We start from the raw sequence: 23,883 nt of genomic DNA, 5'->3' as shown, positions 1-23,883 counted from the left end.
GAGAATGACCCATGAAACCCTGCAGTGTAAACGGCGCAATCCAGGTCACGATGACCTGGAGCGCGCCGCATGCTGGCCGATTGGCTGGCTTCTGTCGCACTTGTAGATGACGTCCCCTCCAACCGTCCACTTCCACGCCGGAAGAGCCGGGTCACTGCAGACCCTGCTCCGGTGTGAATGGCGCTGACTCGGGAATATCCTGGGTCAGCGCCGGCTAAATTCCGGGTCTGATCTGGTTTGGAATCCTATTCCAACCTCCCGGTCAGACCCGGAGTATAGGTATAAAAGCTGTATAACATAAACTAGTAAACATTGAGAGCATTGTGGAACATTGTAAATAGTTTCCGAAAGAGACCCAAAGTAATCTTAAAACCATGCAAATTAAATCTAATGTTACCCACAAGACATAAGGTTTCACCAACTTCACTTTTTCCTGTTTTTATAGATACAAAATCATGGCAATCCAACAATAGGTGTTTAGATGAAAATTACATACAATTTTAACAATATTATGGAGCGTACACACGGTCAGATTTGTCAGACTTGTCAGATTTGTCAGATGAACGACTGAACGATTAAACGATTTGGACGATTTGACCAAAGTTTTGAACGATTGAACGATTTTTGACTGCATTAAAATGAATGGAATCGTCCAAGTCTGACTGCAAACCCATCAGATGTCAGATATCGTTATCTGACAAACGGTTACGCGCATCGTTGATCGTCCATCGTTCAGGCATGTCAGATATGAACGATTTTCCTTCAGATATGAACGACTGAACGATTTTTAAATCGTTATCGTCCATATCTGAAGAAAAAATCTGATCGTGTGTATGCACCATTACCCGTTTCATTTCATGTCAAGTAGACCAGGTGTCCCCACCTGACCTCTCCAATTTTTACAACATTTTACATGAAGGTTGGCATTGGGAACATTTTAGTTGACAATATACAATGATAGCAAAACTATTGCCCTCAAAGTGGAGGTCGGTACAACTGTCCTGACTCGACAGTACACAATCAGCAGGTAAGGATGATCTTCAAAATTGGTCCACTTGACATGGAGTGACCCACCTAGGAGACAGTCTAGACTCTCCTTTGGCAGCCTGTGTGTGGTAAGGTAATATTGCAGATAAAGCTTTGGGGCAGAGCAAATTTGGGATGTGTGAATAGATATCTGTACCCAATCAAACATGTTGCTCATCAAAACTACCACCTAAACTGCATTATGTTGGACCTTGGACCCCTTCCCTACAATAAGGGGTAACAGTCTCTGTTTATGATGCATCCCCTTAGTTACTGTGCACTAGCCTGCCACAGGCAGTAGAAAATGTAGGTCCCCTGCTAACTTCACACAGGGCCGAATTCAATTAGCCCCACTCATTTAATGGGGCTGAAAAAGGGTGGTAGCCTTGGGCTTTAACGCCTGAGGTGATTTAATTCCAGACCCTTTTTCACCCGAGCTTCTTTTTAGTGCCGGTTAACACGTTAATTTAATCAGTGTTAACTCATAGAATCCGTGATACGTTCACGCAGGGCCGGTGCAAGGTTTCTAGGTGCCCTAGGCAAAGCTACACAATACCTTCTCACACAATTCCCTCCACCCAACCCTTCAAAGACAGTACACATCCTCTTCTGTCCCTGACCTGCCTCCTAGTCAGGCTTGTGGCTGCAAAAAGACGCTCATGTGCTCTAAAAAATGCAATTTGCAGCCGGAAAAAAAACGCAAATTCCATTTTACATGCGTTTTGTGTATTATTGTTCGCTTATTCCGTCTCTATACCAAGAGAGCAGAGTTTCATTCACTGAGCCTGGCTGGGAGGGAGTAAAGGTGAAAAGGAGATAACAGGGGACAGGGGGATGGACTCAGAGCCAGGGACTGGCTGCACTGCACACACGGTGATTAGCTCCAGTTTAACACAAGACATGTCATGCCCAGAGAGTAGGGTTGGAAAGGGGCAGCTGCAGCCGACAGGATCTGTGCCCGTCTCCAGGATCCTGTAGATGAAAGACTCTCTCTGACATCCTTTATTTTAGTGTCAGACAGCTGCCTAATGGTAGCGCCGGCCCTGAGTTCACGGACCTATGTGTTAACAGGGTCAAAGCACCGGTTAACACGCTCTGTAATACAGATTTATTTTCGGCCTGATCAGACCTGAAAAATAAATCCCTGTTAATCCCCTGGGCTAATGGAATAGCCCCCAGGGATCATTTAGGCCACGGAAACTTACCACGGTTAATTGAATTCCCCCCACAGTGGAAGAATAGGAGAGAATTATGGGGCAATGCTGATAAAACGTGTGGAGGGTACTGTGTAGATCAGAACAGGGAAACCCAAATTGTCTACGCAGCTTTGAGGGGACTCTGCTTATTTTTAGGATAACTTTCTCCCTGAGGAATCACAAAAAAAGTAAGTCTCTTTCAAGGTTTAGATGTTTAATTGGAGAGAAAGTGGGAAATTGGCCCCAGTGGATAAATCACAATGTAACAAGGTTGCTTGTCTTTAATAAGCAACACAATTCTAACAAAACATTATCAAGAAAGAAGAAAAATTTTAGGCCACAAAATATATTATTTTTCAAAGTAAAATAAGTCAACATAACGGGCATTGAACAGGCATTAAAACACAGGTGTAAATTAAAAAAAAAAGCCAAATAAAAAGGTAAACAAGTTTAGAGGAGTAAAAACAATTATATCAGGCTGCGCGGCCATTCAAGATCATTTTCTAGTACAAAAATATATGTAAATGTTATCCTCATTAAAAAATTATATGTGCCCACCCTTACAGTTTAGAAAGTTTGCATAATTTAATATATGTTGTCATTTATCCAATTTAATTAGACAGTTCTTTCCGGTTTTAAAAAATCATCAAGGAAGAAAGACCTTTTTTTGATTGTTCACCTTAGATTATCAGGGTAAATTAATTCGCAAAAATATTATTTAAAATCATATGCTGCGACCATATAATTGCATACGTAATATCTCGTGCAAAATATAAATATTTACAAGAAATTTAATTTTAGTTGAGTTGGTTTACTTATTTAGTGCTTTGTATTAAGTGATCAAGGATTGGCATGTATCTAAATAAAACAGATGAATTATCAAAATTTGGTCTCAACATTCTTTTATTTCCAGATTTTAAAAAAATTACCAGGTTAATAAGTAGCAAATGTGTCACGTTAGGTCTCTTGTTTGGCCAAGAAAACACAAAACATATCATTTAAAAAAGTTATTATGTGTACTTTAGTAATCCATTATGCACTTTGCTGTGTCAAGCTACAAATTAAATTTCTAGAAACTCTTATGAAACTGAGCCCTCAGTTTTAAAAACAAAGTTGTAAAATACTTGCATAGCTAGCAATTATGTCAGAGCAAATGCTTAACAAGATTTTGCAGCTAGTAGTAATACTAAAACGATACTAAAATATAACATTTCATAAACTTTTACTGCATTTCATTTGTGTTTAAACACACTCAAAACATCTGTATTGCCATCAAAGTTCAACATGCACACGCTATGGCTGGCTGGGTACACACCTAAAGATTTTCTGTCCAACCATCCAACTAGTTTATTGGTTGGAATGAAAATCTGGTAAGGTATGAAAGCAAATGACAATCAGCAATATGCTCGCAAACGCCGAAAAATGGACAAAAACTGTTGTTTGAACAAATTGTTTAGATCAAACACTTAACAAACTTGTCTGACGACCATTTTCATCTGTTTTCTGGCATTTAGGAGCAAATTGCTGATCATCATTTACTCCCATACGTTACCAGATTTTCATTCCAACCAATCAACTAGTTGGGTGGTTGGACAGAAAATCTTTAGATATGTACCCAGCTTAAAACACTACTAAAGGTACAGATAAACATTGTTACACCACCTGTAGAAGTGTCCCACTTATATAAAGTATCTACCTGACCATAGTTATCTATAGCCACCGATTTACATTTATGCTCCAAAAAAGAAAATTGTATGGGAGGTAAGAAAACCACTAATATGCGTATTAGATTTCATTGACAAAAGAGGAGGGAATTACAATAATTAGGTCGCAGCGGAGGTGATTTCAGTACAGGAGTTATCTCTGTAATAGAACTTGGAGTAAAGTATAACCCATCAGTTCTATTTGGAACCTTTTAGAAAACTGTATATTTTTGGCCTAGAAGTCATGGAGACCAAAACAAGTTCATGACTGAGCTCATCCTTTACAAAAAAATAAATAAAGAAGAAATATTTTTTTATTATAAGGATGTACAGTGTATGGTGTTCTTGAACTTTCAAGTGTGTGATAAAAATAAAATGAATGCCAAACCACATACTGGGGGTAAAAATAACAAAGATCCTAAAACCAGAAATACAATTAATGTACAGCCATGGCCAAAAGTTTTGAGAATGACACAAGTATTGTTTTTCACAAAGTTCGCTGCTTCAGTGTTTTTAGACCTTTTTGTTAGATGTTACTATGGATACTGAAGTAAAATTACAAGCATTTCATAAGTGTCAAAGGCTTTTATTGACAATTACATTAAGTTTATGCAAGGAGCCAATATTTGCAGTGTTGATCCTTCTTTTTCAATACCTCTGCAATTCGCCCTGGAACGCTGTCAATCAACTTCTGGGCCACGTACTGACTGATGGCCACCCATTCTTGCCTAATCAATGCTTGGAGTTTGTCAGAATTTGTGGGGTTTTGTTTGTCCACCCGCCTCTTGAGGATTGACCACAAGTTCTCAATGGGATTAAGGTCTGAGCAGTTTCCTGGCCATGGACCCAAAATTTCGATGTTTTGTTCCCCGAGCCACTTAGTTATCACTTTAGCCTTATGGCAAGGTGCTCCATCATGCTTGAAAAGGCATTGTTCGTCACCAAACTGTTTTGGAGAAGTTGCTCTTTGAGGATGTTTTGGTACCATTCTTTATTCATGGCTGTGTTCTTAGGCAAAATTGTGAGTGAGCCTACTCCCTTGGCTGAGAAGCAACTCCACAAATGAATGGTCTCAGGATGCTCGGGGAACAAAACATCAAAATTTTGAGTCCATGGCCAGGAAACTCCCATTGAGAACTTGTGGTCAATCCTCAAGAGGCTGGTGGACAACAAAAACCCACAAATTCTGACAAACTCCAAGCATTGATTAGGCAAGAATGGGCGGCCATCAGTCAGTATGTGGTACACAAGTTGATTGACAGCATGCCAGGGCGAATTGCAGAGGTCTTGAAAAAGAAGGGTTAACACTGCAAATATTGACTCTTTGCATAAACTTAATGTAATTGTCAATAAAAGCCTTTGACACTTATGAAATGCTAGTAATTTTACTTCAGTATTTCATAGTAACATCTGACAAAAAGATCTAAATACACTGAAGCAGCAAACTTTGTGAAAACCAATACTTGTCATTCTCAAAACTTTTGGCCATGGCTGTATACTTCCCATAACCCTCTACGGATATTACCTGTTCCAAGACAGGATTACTTAACTCTCTCATACACTCCCAACAAATGGGTTTCGCCGTTTTAAGTGGCTAAACCTGATCTAATTGGCTGTGAAGGCCGTAATAATTAATGGGCGCCCAAAACAATTGAATTGCAACATTGGGCACCCATTAATTACTGCAACGTAAAAAAAAAACAATTGAATCGCTCCCTTTGAGTGACAACTCCTCTCCAGGATGTGTTTATTCTTTTTGGAACACGTCAGGGCAATTACTTACAACAACGAGTGCCGGATCCTGCATTTATTTTATATTCTATAAAATGGGGCCATTTGTAAATAATCTTTAGCCGCTACCCATGGGCTAATCAATTTTCTAATATCTGTGAATTTGTACATAATATGCCTTACTATTTGCATTGTGCACCAAGTATTTCTAATGCTTGTAATCATAACCCAAATAGTGTATTAATACTGTAAATGCCCTCTAATTTTTCTGGGAAAACAAAATGCTATTCCTTATGAATGTTTTTACCTTTTATTTGGATTTACGCAAGGGCTGCGTACAAAAATGTGCAAGTCCAGAATGAGGTCGGGCCATGAGGGTGGCGACTTGCGGTGTTGCAACGGCAATTTGCCCCCTTTGCAGCTAAATGGATTGAGCCCCTAGAATTAACAGGCAGAAGTGTCCCTTGCCTAACTTCTATATAATCTAACATGTGGAACTGGCTTTTAATGGAACATATGTGTTCATCATTTCCCGCAATGTTCCATGCTTCTTAGGTCTTGAGTCTTCATTTGCATAGTGCAACTAAACATGTTACTTCCTTACTACATTAAGTTATGATAAATAAAGAGGGAGAAAAGCATTTGGGAGAGATACAGTTATGTAGGACAAGGGAACCCAGTCGCAATTTCTAATTTAACGGGGAGAGGTGGGGTTGCTATATGTTTGAAGATCATTAAATCAGAAACCATTAAATAGTAAATTTTTTGTTTCATTTAAATACAAATTTATTATTAAAAGCGGAATATAATAGAGGATTACAATTCTGTCGAACAAGAAACGATGCAAGGGTAAAAAATACAAATGTAGTCACATGACACTGTTACTATTTATTTACTAATCAATGCCACTGATATCAATAGGTAATTGGTCAAGAACAGCAAATTTAAATGCAGTGCACTAACTAAGCTGCAGGTTGTGTACAATACACGTTCAACTTGTAGACGTGGAACATTTATTTTAATGTTTGTGGCCTAATCCTGTAAAGCATTGTAAATGTGTTCTGCTGTATTTATTGTATTTGTTTTGGCTGAATGTAATTTACTAAGTGAATTGAATAAGAAATAGTTATATATTTTATTTTATTTTTTTACTTCCTCTTGGATAGAAACAAGTGTTTACAATTGGTGTTGACAGCAATCTTCCGTCAAGGAAGACCCACATTGGTAATGTGTAATTATTTCTATTGTAGTCCAAGATTACTTTTAGTTTTGAGTACAAGCAATAAAATATTTTTGATCCCTTTGGGTGCATGGAATGAGTGCCTATTAGGAGACTTAATTTGTCTAGTTATTTCCCCAAACCATTACAGACATTTGTACCTATGGCCTGCAAGTTATATTCAAAATGCTTCTGACACCCTTACAATTCATATGATTATATATCTATATATTGATATTTTTATCTGTTCCGGATACAAGTCCAAAGGCTTGATTCAATTAGCTTTATGCCGCACTTGTGTTCTGATTTTTGTTTGGAGCCCCATAGGACTGCAAGCAAAAATGTGCGAGTCCTGTGTGATATCGGGCTGCAAGGGGAGCGAATTGCGGTGCTGTTGCCAGCGTTTCTGTGTCGCTGCAATGACAACTCACCCCCCTTCATGGCTATTTGAAGTTACAATGACATCTCGCCCCCTTCGCGTCTATTTGGATTGAGCCCCAAAAGTTAGAATATTAAGAAAAAATAAACAAGTATAAAAGTAATGAATGTTTGCTTTGTTATTTTTGTAAAACTGATAGAAAAGCAAATGCCCATATGTTTGTTTGTTTTTTATCTGTATATTTGCATTAATGAGGGATCTGCCATATGGTTCGCCAAAATTTAATTAAATATCTTTCTTAATCTTCAGTGGAACAGTGCCCTGAATAGAGATACAGTGGACTGTTCTTTGGGTTTTCCAGGAAATAACTTCCAGTTAAATTGAGCAGTTGATACAGTGTGTATTTGTTCTGCTTGGCATTACGATACCTATAGAATCTATTAGTACGAGTATGCCCTGGGTACATAATATACCATTCTCTGAGGACAAAAGGAGCATGTTATACATTACAATTAGACATATTTATAATATAAAATGACAGATGTTTTGAAATATCTTATGCTTCAATTGTTCCAAACATATGGTGCCTGGTAGGCAAATGTTCAAGTGACCGTATTGTCTATTAAATATAAGAACCATCATCAGGCTGCTGTAAGTGGATCTAAGGTTAGAAGTGCTGTGAGCTGCAGAGGTAAGTCTGAACGGGATGCGGTTAATATACCTACGGCCAGAATGCCAGCTGCCGAAATCCTGGCACTGGAATCCTGATCAGCGTTAGAAGACCTGTGACCGGAATCCCAACATGGTGGAGATGCCAACGACGGAATCCCGACAGCTGGCATCCCGAGCGTGAGTATAGCGGGGCTGGGTATGTGTTAACCACGGTAGGGGAATGGTTAGGCTTAGGCACCCTGGGAGGAGTTAGGGTTATGCTCCAGACAGAGGGGGTTAGGTACTAAGGGGGGAGGGTTAGGTTTAGGGTGCAGAAAAGGAGAGAGTTAGGGCAGGGGAACACTACTTACCGTTCCCCTGTCGGGATTGTAGGTTTCGGGATGCCACTGTCTGTCTATTGACAGCCGGCATCCCAACTGTCGAGATATACAAATTCTGGACAGCTTGCATAAAAGGTTTGAAAGGTTTTGCACAAAATGAACACTGCAATGGTGAGTACTTTATAATGCAATACAAACTGGAAGATTGTTTGTCACATTTTTCTATTTCATTCACCTAAAATGACAGCGGCTGTATAACCCAAAGGGGAAAATGCAAACGGACTGCAGGGGGGGTCAGCTTGATGGCAGTGCTGCTGTCAGGTGAGAACTTGTACCTTATGAATTTGTTTGAATACGCTCAAATCAGCCTACAGCAAACCTCCCTGTCTGCAGCCATTCTCCTGTATTCTGCATTTATAAGTCTGGAAATCAGTTGTACCATCTGCAAGAATATCAACCTTCTCAGCCTTGATCAAGTGTTTCTCTGACTCTCACTCCTATGAACAGTTTGGATTCTTTGGCCTCAGCATCTAGAGCCAATCCTTTGTATCTAGTTTGCAAAGTTGAGTTTGAGGTGCAGTACCATAAATTGCATCCCTACAGTCTATAATTTGCAATGTGCTTTCTGGCTATGAAAGCATGGTAACGTGAGTTTCTTTATAGCAGGTCCAGCTTGGAAAACATTGTGGAAGACAGTGTGTCTATATACTGTACAAACCAAAGGAAATGAGCAAGCCATACACTCAATTATTGATATTTGGACACTGATGTCAGATTAGGGTTAATATTTGAAGTAGATATCAAGTGTAATATACTTTGCAAATTTGTTTTCATTTATCCAGTGTTCCACCTGAAAGAATTCAGTTTGCAGAACATTATTATGGTCAGAAAGCCTTGAACATACAAGATGTAAATAACATCTGAATACATGTAGAGTAAATGAAAGCAGATTTTCAAACTACTGTATGTGTAATGATAAAGAAAAAAAAAACAATGGCTAACCACAGAATAACCTTAAAGGACCCCATAGGTATCATCTAAGCAATTACAGTAGGAGCTAGAGCTGAGCATAAACTGGGATCTCCTAAATAGGAATTAAGCCTTTTTAGTGCAGGAGTTCCTTTACCTGAGCACTTGCTTAACAAGAGTGACCTTCACTCTTCAAAAAGCCTTTGCAAAATCTAAGAAATATTGTACCAATCAACTGTCCATGCTAAACACACCGAATTTCATGGCAGATTTTGGTCATGTTGTTACAATGGAGTGGGTGAGGTAGAAATCAGATTAAAGTAGGCTGAGGAGATTTGTAGAAGTAGTTGCATTGGGAATTAACACATTTATTCCAAGTCTTGGATAAAATCGATAGAAAAGATATAGTTTGGGATAGTGGTTTTGTCACCATTTCTAAGGCTCCAGATTATTTGCAGTTTTCCATGCCTTGGAAATTTGGATAAAAAATTGGTTTAGCAAGGAAGCAATAGGTAAAGCCAGAGGTTCCAAATTTTTTTTTTTAATTACGGCGCCTTATCAGCATTTTTTCCACGGCACCCCTGGGCTAAAAGTTTTTCTTATTGATAAATTCAGCAAAAATTAAATGAAGTCAATTGTGCTTATACTGTATGTTACCCTTAGGCTTAGTTATGTGGTGGTTGACAGGGCTGCGCTTCTTTTTGTCTACGAATTTTTGGGATTGGCAGCCATTAGCACTGGTTTTGCCTATCACACTGACTAAAAATATTTTTTTTCTGGTACTGGACCACTAACCCGTGACACCCCTGCAAGTGCCCTGAGGCACCCCAGGGTGCCACAGCACCCAGTTTGGAAACCACTGGGTTAAGCAATGACACTAAGGCACAGACACTATTTGCAACAGATCTGGCTCACACTTATGATTTCCTTTTCACACACTGCATTGAATGCAACCACAGCCGTAACTAGACTTTTTGGTGCCCTGTGCATTGGCGCTCCCCCATTTTTTAAAATAGGGACATAAGAGAATGCATTTGAGGAAGGGCCAGGGAGGAGATAGGTGAGGCCAGGAGATGTTGGGAATAAAAGAAGAGGAAGCTACAAGTGAGTATGATAATAAACAGGAAAACTGACAGGCCCAAACAGCGCCCCCTGCCCTGCAGTGCCCTGTGCCATGGGTCGTACTACCCTAGTTATGGCTCTGAATGCAACATGTATGACTAGAATCTGGAGGTGAAGTATGGGTGCCATAAGTCAGTGCATTTGATTTAAGGCTCACATTATACCTGGCCAAAAAAGGTAATAGCACATTCCACAAAGTATAAATTAAATGCATTAGCAAATGCACTATTAAACAACATCATGCCATTGTATACAATTTAAGCATGATACTGAAAGCTAGAAGTAGAAGAGTTAAATGAATTATTTGTGACCTTACAGAATGCTACAGGATATATAATGTCTCCTGTCTTGTTTGCCTTGTGCATGCATTCAGCATGTTATTGTAGTTTAATAACTATTTAAACTCAATGCTTTCAAGGAATTTAGCATTAGGAATTTAGCTTGATTTAAATGCAGAATCAGTCAGCTATCAATTTGATTCTATAACAAAAGGAAAGTTGGAAAGATTATGAGGGAAGTTTTTGAATGTTGCAGTGTAAAGGATCTTTGGATTTCCTTTATACTTTTGGTTATACGTATACAATACTATATATACTGGTCTATAAAAACGTCAGAAAAATTACTAGAACTAAGGATTCAGCTAGGGCACGTTGATTGTAGTCCTGAAGATCACTCCTAATTGGTTGGGAAATTAGTTAATTTAAAGTTAATTCTATGAATTGGGTACAGAATATGCAGTATTTAGAGTCCATCCAATTGAGATTGAAGCTGGAGATAAACTAGAGATGTTAAATAGAAGTACAAAACGTAAGGAATCCTGAACATAGACGATCCCATGCCTCTTTGATTTGTAAAATACCCTAAATTGACTATAGGTGCATCAGCAGTTTTGTGGAAAGTTTCTGTTAAAATTAAGTTTAATTCTATCATAGTTTAAATAGATCTGAAATAATCTCTGTAGTGCTGGGTAACATACTGCAGAGACATTTCTTCTTCCTCACTGGAGATCCCTGCCTTTTGTTCATGCTTATCAGCATATATAAGCATGTCTTATTAGACACAACTTAAAAAGACTTGCCCCCCGAGCATAGGAATAACATTTCCATACTATAAGGGACAGGTGAGAGTGCCGCTACAGTTATCCTCCTTCCCAGTACATTTCTCTTACCTGTATTGCTTCCCACTGACATTATACATTGTATGCATAGTCGTTTCCTCATCACATCTTTTAACCGCCTAGAATGTAATAAACCTGAAAGATTGGTTTGTAGCCTCGTTCACAACAAAAATGCATGTTTGAAGGAGCACAAATTCCGATAGCCGTGCAGTTTGAATGAGAATGTTCTCCTTTGCAATGTGAGCCAGAGATCTGTTGTCCTCGGGCTGTGGGTGGTTGGTTTGCATGTTACAAGTAAGAAGGAAATATCACAATAATTTTAACTGCATAGAAAACTCAAAGTTCAATAAATACCACATTGTACCTCCAGTAATCACAGATTTCTAATTTAATCCCCTTTTCTCTTAGCCTTTACACAATTGTGTCCCCACGAAGAAGAACATGTACAGATTTCTCCGAAGATGATTTTTGGTTTAGATGGCAATATTACGTAGAAGATCTGGCCATTTATTTTTAGGTGTGCCATCTGTGCATTATGTCATATTTGGTGGGACAGTCATATTGCCTAGAAGTCCTTGAGACGGGGTTGACTGTTCCATACAGTGCTGTTCATATTGTTTGATACAATATTCCACAAAGGTTTTAGAAATACATGCTGATGCATTAAACCCTTTATAAAATGCATGCTATTATTTTTCAACTAAATTAGTCTTAAGTAAAGACATCTTGGAATGGTAGCCTGGATTGGGATGAGATAATGACACCATAGTCATTCTAGTTGATAAATTAACAGATCTTAAAATGTCCTTAAGGTAACATGCTAATCTCATTTAAGGTTCAGGTTTAAAATTCCCTTCATCTGTAATTCTGTTAACTGAAATGAATACCACTTGGAGGTTTATTGGTGCAAGATCAAAAAACGTAGGAAAAACTGCATAAACTAAAACACTAATACAATTTAAAACAATGTGACATTTGGGGGTGATGTATCAAACAGTCAAAAGATTGAAGAATTGGGCCAGTGGAGAAGTTGCACATAATAACCAAACAGCTTCTACCTATTACTTTATAGAATGTACTTGAAAATGTTACCTCAAAGCTAATTGGTTGCTATGGGCAACTTCTCCACTATTTTTTCAAGTGATAATGACAAACAATACCGTATTACCAGGTGTCTGTCTGAAAGTACTACCATGTTTTGTTCCAGTCCCAAGAAAAGACAAAAACATTAAATTTACTTATGTGGACAGGAATGTTGGCACTTTTTTGGAAGGGGAGAGAGGGGTTGCAATCAGTGTATACAATTTGTATCACTGGAATCTTTCAAGTCAGGGGTACCATGTGGCAAACATCGTACCAAAGCACTGTTTTCAGAAGGGCAAGCAGAGTAAATTGTCATATCATCGGCTAGCGTTTGTGTTGAGTCCCATGGCGTGCACCCTCCTACAACTATTTTTTTCTGTAGGCAGCAATGTACCAGAGTTACTAGTGTTAACCAGCCAAAATAATGTAAAAAGTTGTCAGAAACCAACTGACGCCCTATTGTTTAGTGATTGAGATTAGACCTGTTCAACATGATTTATTTTGTAAAATTATAGAGTAAGGGTGCATACACACCAGGACGATATCGGCACGACAAATAGTGTATAAAGCCTAGTATGTATGCACAATTGCACACTCCTGCTGGTCGCATGCGTTATCGTGTGATTGGCTGTGCTGCACAGTCAATCACACGATATCGCATGCGGCGCCTTATATATTAATGAAGGACGGAACAAGTAATCGTTCCGTCGTTCATTAAATTGTGCAGTGTGTACCGGCAATCATGCAATGTCCAGGGTGAAGGCAAATCGCCCTTAACATCGGCACAGTGTGTACCCAGCCTAAGTTTTTTTTAGTTTCTATAACAGCGAAGTAACATGTTTAAAGTGCAAAGCAACTGTGGGTGTAATGAAGGAATACAATGTTGAGACATTAAAAAAACTTGATTCCAAACAGAATGAGGGAACAGGAGAGTGGATCTTTCCAGGTATAACTTCTTTTTTTAGCGTAAGAATAGTTGTTGTTTTTTCCTTTTCCATAGAGCTAAAGAAATAGAGAAATGAATGTATAGTATTCTTATTACTGTGTCTGCTTGTATTATTTATCTTTGCCTACAGAAGCATAATTAGGTACCCAAGACAGAAATGTAAAAAGTTTATTTAAATAACTGCCTTCTAAATATGCTCATTTTCGGACTCTTATTATCGGACTCTTGATGGGCAGCACGTCCTGATATAATATACAGAAATGGTACGGCAGGAAGGTATGCCTTTCATGTGTGGAACAACAAAATGATCTTATGAGGAAGCACATTGTGAGATGCTCAGCTAATAAAAGCACTAGTTTGAGCCCATAGTAAGCATTGTAAAGAGGTTTCACTCGCATCGGATTTACAGCATTATTTCACAATTTAGGAACGTTGAAGCTTAGACATAATTAAGTTGCTGAACAAGTCAGGACTATGCAATGTAGCTGCACTATGTTTAAGACTATGACATTGAACATATCCACTAAAACAAGTTTATTCATGTTAAACTACAACCACAAACTAAACTGTACACAAAGTGTGAATGCCACCTCTATTTAGCTGTCTAGCAAATGGAGTTGTGGCTGCCTAAGCCGCGTATCCACTAGCAGATAGTGGAACGACATTACGATTACAACATTGTAATCGTACAGTCATTCCTCATTCTCTGTAGCGCCTACACTGAACAACATGTCGTTCAGTGTAGGTACCCTCCCTCATCCCTGAACATGGCCAATCTGTTGTTATGGGCAGATTGACCGGCATGTTCAGGGATGACATGTCAGAAACGACCAGCGGGAGCGTGCATCGCTGGTCATTTTCAACATTAAACTGCCCGATTTATGCACGATTAAATAACGATGTTGTTATCGTTCAATCTCTCATTTATATCTGCAAGTGGATACGCGGCTTTAGGCATCATAAAATTTCCAATGATTCCAAATTTCCAGCAAACATGCCAGTCTTAGGCCCCCATTAATTAATGATCGCTATTGCAATGCAATCTGGGCATGACAATAATGCCCATGAGCACATTACAATATGCGATCATAGCGACGGCTCATGCAGGGACACGGGCTCCGTAAGGAGCCCGTCTTTACGATGTGCTCGGAGAGCTGCCGGCCAGTGTCGGGGCTCTGCACATGCTCGGCCACCATTGCCTGGGAGGGTTCCAGAGGAACACTCTGCCAGCTAATTATGCGTTGTGTAGCCCATAGACTACAGCGGCTAACATCGTCTTCAGATGGCGTTTGCTGCAGGGACCAATATCCGGAATGCATCACATTGGTTGGTAAATTTGGCAGCATCGCATCCCCCATAGAAACCTATGGGGATGCGGCTACCTGGGGCAATGGAGGGATCACTGCAAGTATCGGACATACCTGCTGCAGTCCCTCCTTAATACATCCGGGGGAACTTAATATTTGAGGTTAACCCCCAAAAACAGGTGTTTTCGGGGATTAAACCTCAAATAGGCAATGATAAATGGGCCTAAACAACAAAAGAAAGAAAATAACCTATGGCGCTATGAAAACCAATATTTAACAATAATGAGGTTTAACTTACAAATACAAAATAGAGGGACACACCTAGCTGCTGTGATAAAAGTTGCCAGCAAAAGACACAAATCAACATCCAAAAAACACAGCTCTGGGGAGAATCTCTTAATCCCTTATTAGTGGGTGTGGAACTAATCCAATGTACACATCACTACAATAAATTGATAAATAAGTAAAATCAGTCAAATTAAATATAAAAATGCAAATGTGCCATTAATAATTTAATAAACCAATCAATGCAAATTAATGAATATATATGATAAGAAATGCGTTAGGAAAACATCATTCTGTGAAATTTTGGAGACCGGTTGCAGCAGCACTGACACTTTCTCCAGCCCGGCTATTACTGTGCTTTTTACACGAGACCCCGCAGGCATCCAAAGCGGGTGTTTCTATTACCGCAGGACAAGCACAGTGTGAGCGGCCTCTATTTCAGCCGAAGGTAGCATCTCACATCCATAGCGGGGGAGCAGCACGGCACATTGGAGCGGCTGAGTCCCGCATCTGCAGTGGTGAGTGCTGATCTGATATTACCTGTAAGCACCCGCTGCTAGTGAATTTATCGGGGAGTCTGTTTGAACAACAAATAAGGACTATTCTCCTACACTTATATTGGAGTAGAGATTTCTGCTTAGCTGGACGCGGCTGTAGCTACATACTTTATGTTCCATAAAAGAACCACTCTCTCTCACCGGAGCGTGTTTAGTGGATAACAAGTGCCACATCCATCACATTTATATGTTAATTCATTTTTCTCCTAATTGTCCTGGAAGACTTTTCTATTTCTCATAAATGTGGACAAATGTTGACAGGAATTATTAACTGAAACATTATTGCGGCTGCAACAAAGGATATATTAAAGAACTGCCAGTTGTAACTTTCATATGATACATAATCACCGGCAATCAGTCAGACTGATTTAGTGCTTGGGTTCACAGCTTCTGAAAAATATTCTCTGCATACTGTGCAATGTGTAATGGACATACATTATGCATGATTATGTATAAATCTTTATATTCCTTTTATTTTTTTACTTTATCATATACATTATTTTGTATTGATTGGTTTATTAAATTATTAATGGCACATTTGCATTTTTATATTAAGTTTTACTTATGTATTAATTTATTGTAGTGATGTGTACATTGGATTAGTTCCACACCCACTAATAAGGGATTAAGAGATTCTCCCCAGCGCTGTGTTTTTTGGATAATGATAAATGTGCCCCTAGGTAGGGACTGCAGCTGAAATGATTGGTTGTGGCTCCTGTCCACTCAGCTGTTGCACAGACTACGTGCCCCCATCCAGGTTGGGTCATACTTGCCTACTTTTGAAAAAACATTTCAGGGAGATTGTGAAAGCAGCACCAATGAGCCTGTCAGTAAAGTGGGCGTGTACTGCTACATCTGAGAGGCGTGTCATAAATTTGCCTTACATCCAAATGTAAATGAGCCCAAAAGCAGTTAGTAAGATCTACTTATTGATGAAAACACACTGATACTTTTCAGAAAATACATGTAGCCATAGGGATCATTGTGCCTTATAAGCAATCCAGGGAAATGACACTTATGATCACATTTGGATGTACATATCTCTGGGTTTTTTATATAACAGCTTCATAATGGGGGTTATGTGCAATCAGGGAATTGCTAAACTCTTCAGGGAGTCAGGGAGATTACTGCTATTTCAGGGAGTCTCCCTGACAATGAGGGAGAGTTGGCAAGTATAGGTTGGGTACCACTGTCCTCCTCTTGGTAATAGTGGCTGTAACCACAAGATACACACAAGAGTGTGATTTATGAAAGTGAATGGACAACCCATTTAAAATCAAAACAAAAGGATGGTAGAGGTTTTACTTTTTCCACATCTAAGCCTTCTAATAGAATAAACACAGTTGTTTATACAAACTATTTAAATGTTTATTCTTTAATTCTTTCACAGAAAATGCTACAATAGCAATAGTTATACTCCTGAATACAGGTTTTAATACAGATTTTGTTTTTTGGGCTTTTCAGAAACAAAAAAATACTTATTATTAATGAAACTCTATTTTACTGAGCCTATCTAATAATAAAAAGAAGAATAAAGTAGATGAAGAAGAAAACATTGGAATTTCTGCATTTATTTTCTGTTTTAGTAATTACTATGTATCACTATTATCAGCCTATTAAAATGGTCAATACACTTTGTTATAAATGCCCACTGAACAAGAACATAACAGGCTAAAATGCATATAAGATTCCCCAGTGCACTCTGCTGTCACACTTTGCTATACACTGTTTGCTTTACATGTCTTGATTTGTTTGTGTAGCCAACGCCTTTCTGTAATAGTGTATGTATATGTCAGTCAAGCTATAAGGAAATTTGTTTCAGCATACTAGTAGAAAGGGAAAAATTGTATAAAAAAATATATATGTTTTCCTTTAGTTAACACACACAAAAAATGATATAAATGTTATAGCCCTGTTTATCCATTGCAGGTTTGATTTAAGTGGAGAGGTGGATATATCCTCCTTTTCCAATAAGAGATATTAGGCAACAATATCAAATTATAAAGTATAGAATTTAAGGTTCAACATCACTAACTACACAAACTTCTGCCAAGAGAAACCAAGTACAACCATATTAAGTAGTCTTTATAGGATTATTACTTTGTTATTTTTAATTAATATATTTTAAAGAAATTTAAGCTTGCAGAACACATCATGGGTCCTCAATTCGTGAAGTCCTCCACTAACATCATGCAGATCACTCACATCCCAGCAAAACAAAACAAAGAGAATGCTTTTTTCAACCTAATGATTCATTAAGCTACAAGGCTAGTAAAATCATGGAGTAATTCCAGGAACATGAATGTAGCTTAATGCTCTACCTCCCACAATCACCAGACATCAATCCAATCAATCAATGTGAAAGAAGATGTAAAGGACTGACTGCTAATCCACAACAACTATGGGACACTGGAGTTGGCATGTGCTAGCATGCCCTGTGTGCCACACTTATACCCCTTTTACACCGGAGCTAAAACCCAGGTTTTTGAAGGGTTAACCCGGGCAGCTCCCTGGTGTAAAAGGGCAGAGGGTTGGATCGCCGGGTCGAGTGACCCGGTAATCCAACCCAGGTAACTAGCAGGGTTTAACACGGGCGTAGCCCGTGAAACCCTGCTATGGGAACAGCGCACTCCGGGTCACGAAGACCGATTGGTCCGGCTTCAGTGGCGCTTGGAGATGACGTCATCTCCAAGCGTCCACTTTCACTCCGCAAAAGCCGGGTCTATGCAGACCCGACTGCGGTGCGAGCGGCGCTGACTCGGGAATATCCCGAGTCAGCACCGGCAAAATTCCGGGTCTGATCCGGATAGGAACTTTGTTCCAACCCCGGGTCAGACCCGGAATTTAGGTGGAAAAGGGGTATAAGTAACTGTTCAGTCCATGCCCTGACGAGTTCAGACTCTTCTGAGGGCCAATAATGAGATACTTATGATCATGTAAAAGTTAATACTAAAATAGTACTATTGCTTACACAACATTACATTTATTGGTAAATGGGTATTCTATTAAGTATTGCTATGTTATAGCTATTAGGGAAAACAGTTAAGATAAAAACTAATTAATGTACAATATAAGACATTTATATGTACATAAATAGTCTTGCAAGTAAACATATCTTAAATACAGTCTGAGGCTGTGCTCCTTCTTTATATACATCACAGGCATTTATTTCCACTTACAACAAATCCTGAAGTGGAGAAATTATAGCACAAATTAATGTTTGTTTTTGTTTTATTTTAAAGCCTGTTAAATGGTTGGAGAGACATATTGGTAGTCTACCCGCAATTTCAAATGGCTTCAAATAAAAGAGAAATGAAAAAAAGGTGTCTGGAAGTAGCCTGTACCTTATATAGATTTATCTGAAAACAAAAAATGGTAATGACACATAGGGAATATCTGTGATACCCTACCAAACTCAGACAATACAATATGTATTGTATTCGTGACACATTTTATATAAAAGGAAAAAAAAAAGTTATGCGTGGTTTGAAATGAGTTGCACCTCTAAAGGCATTTTACATTTTAAGATCCTGCTACATACTGAGATCACATGGGCATCACATAAGGCCGGAGACCCTTTAGTGATTTCACTGACCCAGCCTGAAATGAACATTTAAAGCTTAATTATACCCAACACATCAACTGTTTAGACTCTAAAGGTAGCTACAGTATGTCCTTAGTTTTCCTACAGCTAGTGATATTGTGCTTCCCTGTCTGAAATACAAAGTGTCCTGTACTACTGTAGCTCTGAAAGCCAAGGATAACTGCTTTCATTGTCAGCACACAAGTCTATGGAAGATCGTGTGTGAATAGAGCAAATACTGACACATACTACATATGGGCTCGAAGTAGAGGTTTCAATAAAACTTTTGTGTCAAAGTATTTAAAGCTAGACTGTCAATAGACAACTCCCATCAGTCTTATTATGCGTACACACAGTTATCGTTCATAAAAATCGTACCATCGCTTAACGATAAATCGTTCATATATTTCATTTTTATGCAGCAAACGACCAACAATGCGCATTCCTACATGGACGATAACGATATCTATGGTTGTCCGTACATGCAGGCCAACTTGGACGATTTCATTACGATTTGTATGTTAAGCGATGTGGCAGGATGACAACTGAAAGATATCGATCATAGATCTCTTTCAGTGTGTACGCCCAATATCGTTTGTCCTGCACTACAGAAAGTTCAAGGGAAATCGATCAGCGATATCGTTGGTTGTGCAGATCGTACCGTGTGTATGCAGCATTAGCTAGGTTCATCGTCAGCAAAAAACTAGCATTATCAGACACATGGAAATATGAAATTGGTTGTGCATAGTACAACATGACTAATTGTAAAGCTGGATACACATGTAGAGATTTTCTGTCCAACCATCCAACTAGTTGATTGGTTGGAATTAGAGATGTGCGGGTTCGGATTTACTCGGTTCCTATCGCTACTTTACCGCAAGTTCGGATTAGTTCGGATTTATTTTATTGGCAATCCAAAACACGTGATAGCCGATAACCAATAAAATGCCGGTTTGAGATCCGATTAAAACCGAGTAAATCCGAACCCGCTCATCTCTAATTGGAATGAAAATCTGGTTAGGTATGAAAGCAAATGACAATCAGCAATTTGCTCCCAAACGCCGGAAAATTAACAAAAACTGTTGTTTGAACAAATTGTTTACATCAAACATTTAACAAACTTGTCTGATGACCATTTTCATCTGTTTTCTGGCATTTAGGAGCAAATTGCTGATCATCCTTTACTCCCATACGTTAGCAGATTTTCATTCCAAACAATCAACTAGTTGGATGGTTGGACAGAAAATCTTTACGTGTGTATGCAGCTTAAGATGAAAATCTGTGTCATCTCTGACAAAACTAAAATCTCTTTAGCTGTACATAGAACATTAACGGAAGTAAAAACATAAAAATAAACTCTACTCCATTGGGGCATATGTATCTTTGAAAGTTTGCGGCATGCTGCATTTTTGGAGTGGATGGGTGCTCTCACAACCTACTCTGGTATGTGTCAGTACCAGCATGTCAGTAGAGACTGTTTATCACCTCCAGGCATGGATAACATTACAATGTTAGGTGGAGCTGTAATTACATGGAATAAAGCAGGTGTGATCACAAATGTGCTTGGGTTACATATATAAGCCATTCTGGATTAGTAACACAGATGAACAGAACAGCAATATCTGACTGTGGATGAGAGGTTTAATAGCATTACCATTTGTTGTGTTGCATGCTTTGAATGTGGGGTCACAGTGCATATGACTTGCATCCAGTCCTAGTGATCCAAGAGATTATAGGGAATTTTGGCCTGCTCAGTTAACAATTCAATTGATTAGATATGGCTGTCACGAGCAAAATTTTCAGAGAGCTAATAATGAATACAATATGTGTCTTTTTCTATTCGCTTTAAGTGTGCTCAATGAATGTTTGATAATTGTGACTTTTGATCACCTTATATATTGCAATGTAAATAAATGTAGTTAGAATTAGCAAAGGAAAAAAAAAAGGTTTTAATTTGAGCATTGACATCCTTTCACTACCCTCCTCCTCTCAGAGGGAACAAAAATTAGGTGCTCACATTTAAGATGATTGAGTCTGGAAAGACTACGCAAGAGGGTCCCCTAAAGAGAGCCATACAGCTGCAGAAGACATTAGTAGTGCACCCATGCCAATGTCTCAGTGATATGATTTAGTACTGCCCACCCATGCCAATGTCTCAGCGATATGGTTTAGTACTGCCCACCCATGCCAATGTCTCAGTGATATGATTTAGTATTGCGCACCCATGCCAATGTGTGTGAAATTTAGTACTGCCCACCCATGCCAATGTCTCAGCGATATGATTTAGTACTGCGCACCCTTGCCAATTTCTCAGTGATATGATTCAGTACTGCCCACCCATGCCAATGTCTCAGTGATATGATTTAGTACTGCGCACCCATGCCAATGTCTGTGACATGATTTAGTACTACCCACCCATGCCAATGTCTCAGTGATATGATTTAGTACTGCCCACCCATGCCAATGTCTGTGATATGATTTAGTACTGCGCACCCATGCCAATGTCTGTGACATGATTTAGTACTACCCACCCATGCCAATGTCTCAGTGATATGATTTAGTACTGCCCACCCATGCCAATGTGTGTGACATGATTTAGTACTACCCACCCATGCCAATGTCTCAGTGATATGATTTAGTACTGCCCACCCATGCCAATGTCTGTGATATGATTTAGTACTGCGCACCCATGCCAATGTCTCAGTGATATGATTTTATACTGCCCACCCATGCCAATGTCTCAGTAATATGATTCAGTACTGCCCACCCATGCCAATGTCTCAGTGATAGGATTTAGTACTGCGCACCCATGGGAATGTGTGTGACATGATTTAGTACTACCCACCCATGCCAATGTCTCAGTGATATGATTTAGTACTGCCCACCCATGCCAATGTCTCAGTGATATGATTTAGTACTGCCCACCCATGCCAATGTCTGTGATATGATTTAGTACTGCGCACCCATGGGAATGTGTGTGACATGATTTAGTACTACCCACCCATGCCAATGTCTCAGTGATATGATTTTATACTGCCCACCCATGCCAATGTCTCAGTAATATGATTCAGTACTGCCCACCCATGCCAATGTCTCAGTGATAGGATTTAGTACTGCGCACCCATGGGAATGTGTGTGACATGATTTAGTACTACCCACTCATGCCAATGTCTCAGTGATATGATTTAGTACTGCCCACCCATGCCAATGTCGGTGATATGATTTAGTACTGCCCACCCATGCCAATTTCTCAGTGATATGATTCAGTAATGCCCACCCATGCCAATGTCTCAGTGATATGATTCAGTACTGCCCATCAATGCCAATGTCTCAGTGATATGATTTAGTGCCGTCAATGCAAGCTAAACGGATTGAAGTCAAATAGATTACAAAGAAAAAACACCCTCCCTGGCTGCATTAAGGAAACATTTTAAACCGATTATACCAGCAAAAAGTAATTATAGGATCAGTTGCCAACTTCACTACAGACCCTGCCTGGCTAAGCTACAAACAGCTGGCACACATGTATAATCACATGTATAAAATGGAAACATATATGTAACAGCAAACAGCGGGGACAGAAGGAGGTGATTTATCTGCCAGTTATCACACATTCCTCTGACTCAAGGGAAGCGCTCTATGCTGAGAAAACTAGGTCATCTCAGCTCCAAGTGATGATCAGTGCCATCACAGAGCTGCACACAGCAACCAGGCGTGCAGCCGGCGATCACATACATCGCTATGAGAATGTGCCTACACGCAGCGACCCATGCACCTTCCACACTGGCCATCACACACAACTGGGTGTCCCAGCATCACCTCGGCAGAATACCCACCATCTCCTCCCACACCGGGCTCCGGCTGCTGTAGGAAGGGTATGCATGCTGCTCCATCATCCCTCCAGGAAATAGTCAAAGGGATCAGGAAGAAACAAGTGTCAGAGTCCCGGCAACACACTGGGGCATGTAAGTGTACAGTGACAGCAGTGGTCCCTGATGATGGGGCGTCTTCTGTCACGGGCACAGCGCTGGCACTGGGGCAGCCGGACTCCGTGCTCACCGCCCTTCCAGTCACTCTGAGGGTAAAACTCCTTCACATCGTATTCCCTTCTTCACACCCGCCAACTGGTTCTCCTCCTCCCTCCCAGCCAGTCCCCACGCCCCCCTCTCCCGCTCCTCCACTCGCTGGCTCTGCTTTCCTCACAGTCTCCCACCTCTATACAACTTCACTTGTCCTGACATCCCTCCTTGTGCCCTCTCCTCCTCAACATCATTACAGGAAAGGGCAGGGTGCCGGAAACCCAAATCTGTTCTCTAAGTATCTAATTATAGCAAAGGCTGCACACTAGATAGATAGATAGATAGATAGATAGATAGATAGATAGATAGATAGATAGATAGATAATGTGACTTGTTATATCATAAACAGTCTTTATGAAGTCACTCAGCTTTGGTAGAAAGGCCACGATCTTGTAGAGAACTGTCAGTTAACAACTGTACATGCTGACATATACATCTATGGGCCGTATTCAATTAAAAGCGAAAAGTCAGTTTCTGCGGAAAAGTTTCGCCAGTGACGTCATTTCGCCAGGCGAAAACTTATCCCCGTATTCAATTCCAAAGACTTTTCAGCGGTGCGGAAAGTCAATGCACTGGAATAGGCGAAAAA

General features: G+C 39.6%; 1 protein-coding gene across 1 annotated transcript in view; it reads right to left on the bottom strand.

The window, feature by feature from the left end:
* The window catches only part of DGKH (diacylglycerol kinase eta), a 356,461-nt gene extending 333,184 nt beyond the window's left edge, over positions 1 to 23,277 (bottom strand). The window contains exon 1 of the mRNA XM_088482783.1: positions 23,052 to 23,277. Coding sequence (XP_088338909.1) covers positions 23,052 to 23,111 — 60 coding nt within the window. The 5' untranslated portion in view covers positions 23,112 to 23,277. The remainder of the gene's footprint in view (positions 1 to 23,051) is intronic.
* Between the last annotated feature and the right edge of the window lie 606 nt (positions 23,278 to 23,883).

Source organism: Taudactylus pleione, unplaced genomic scaffold (genome assembly GCF_031769625.1).
Source record: "Taudactylus pleione unplaced genomic scaffold, aTauple2 ptg000005l, whole genome shotgun sequence".
Taxonomy (NCBI): Eukaryota; Metazoa; Chordata; class Amphibia; order Anura; family Myobatrachidae; genus Taudactylus; species Taudactylus pleione.
Note: the sequence above shows the minus strand (reverse complement) of the source record. Positions and strands in the feature narration are given on the sequence as shown.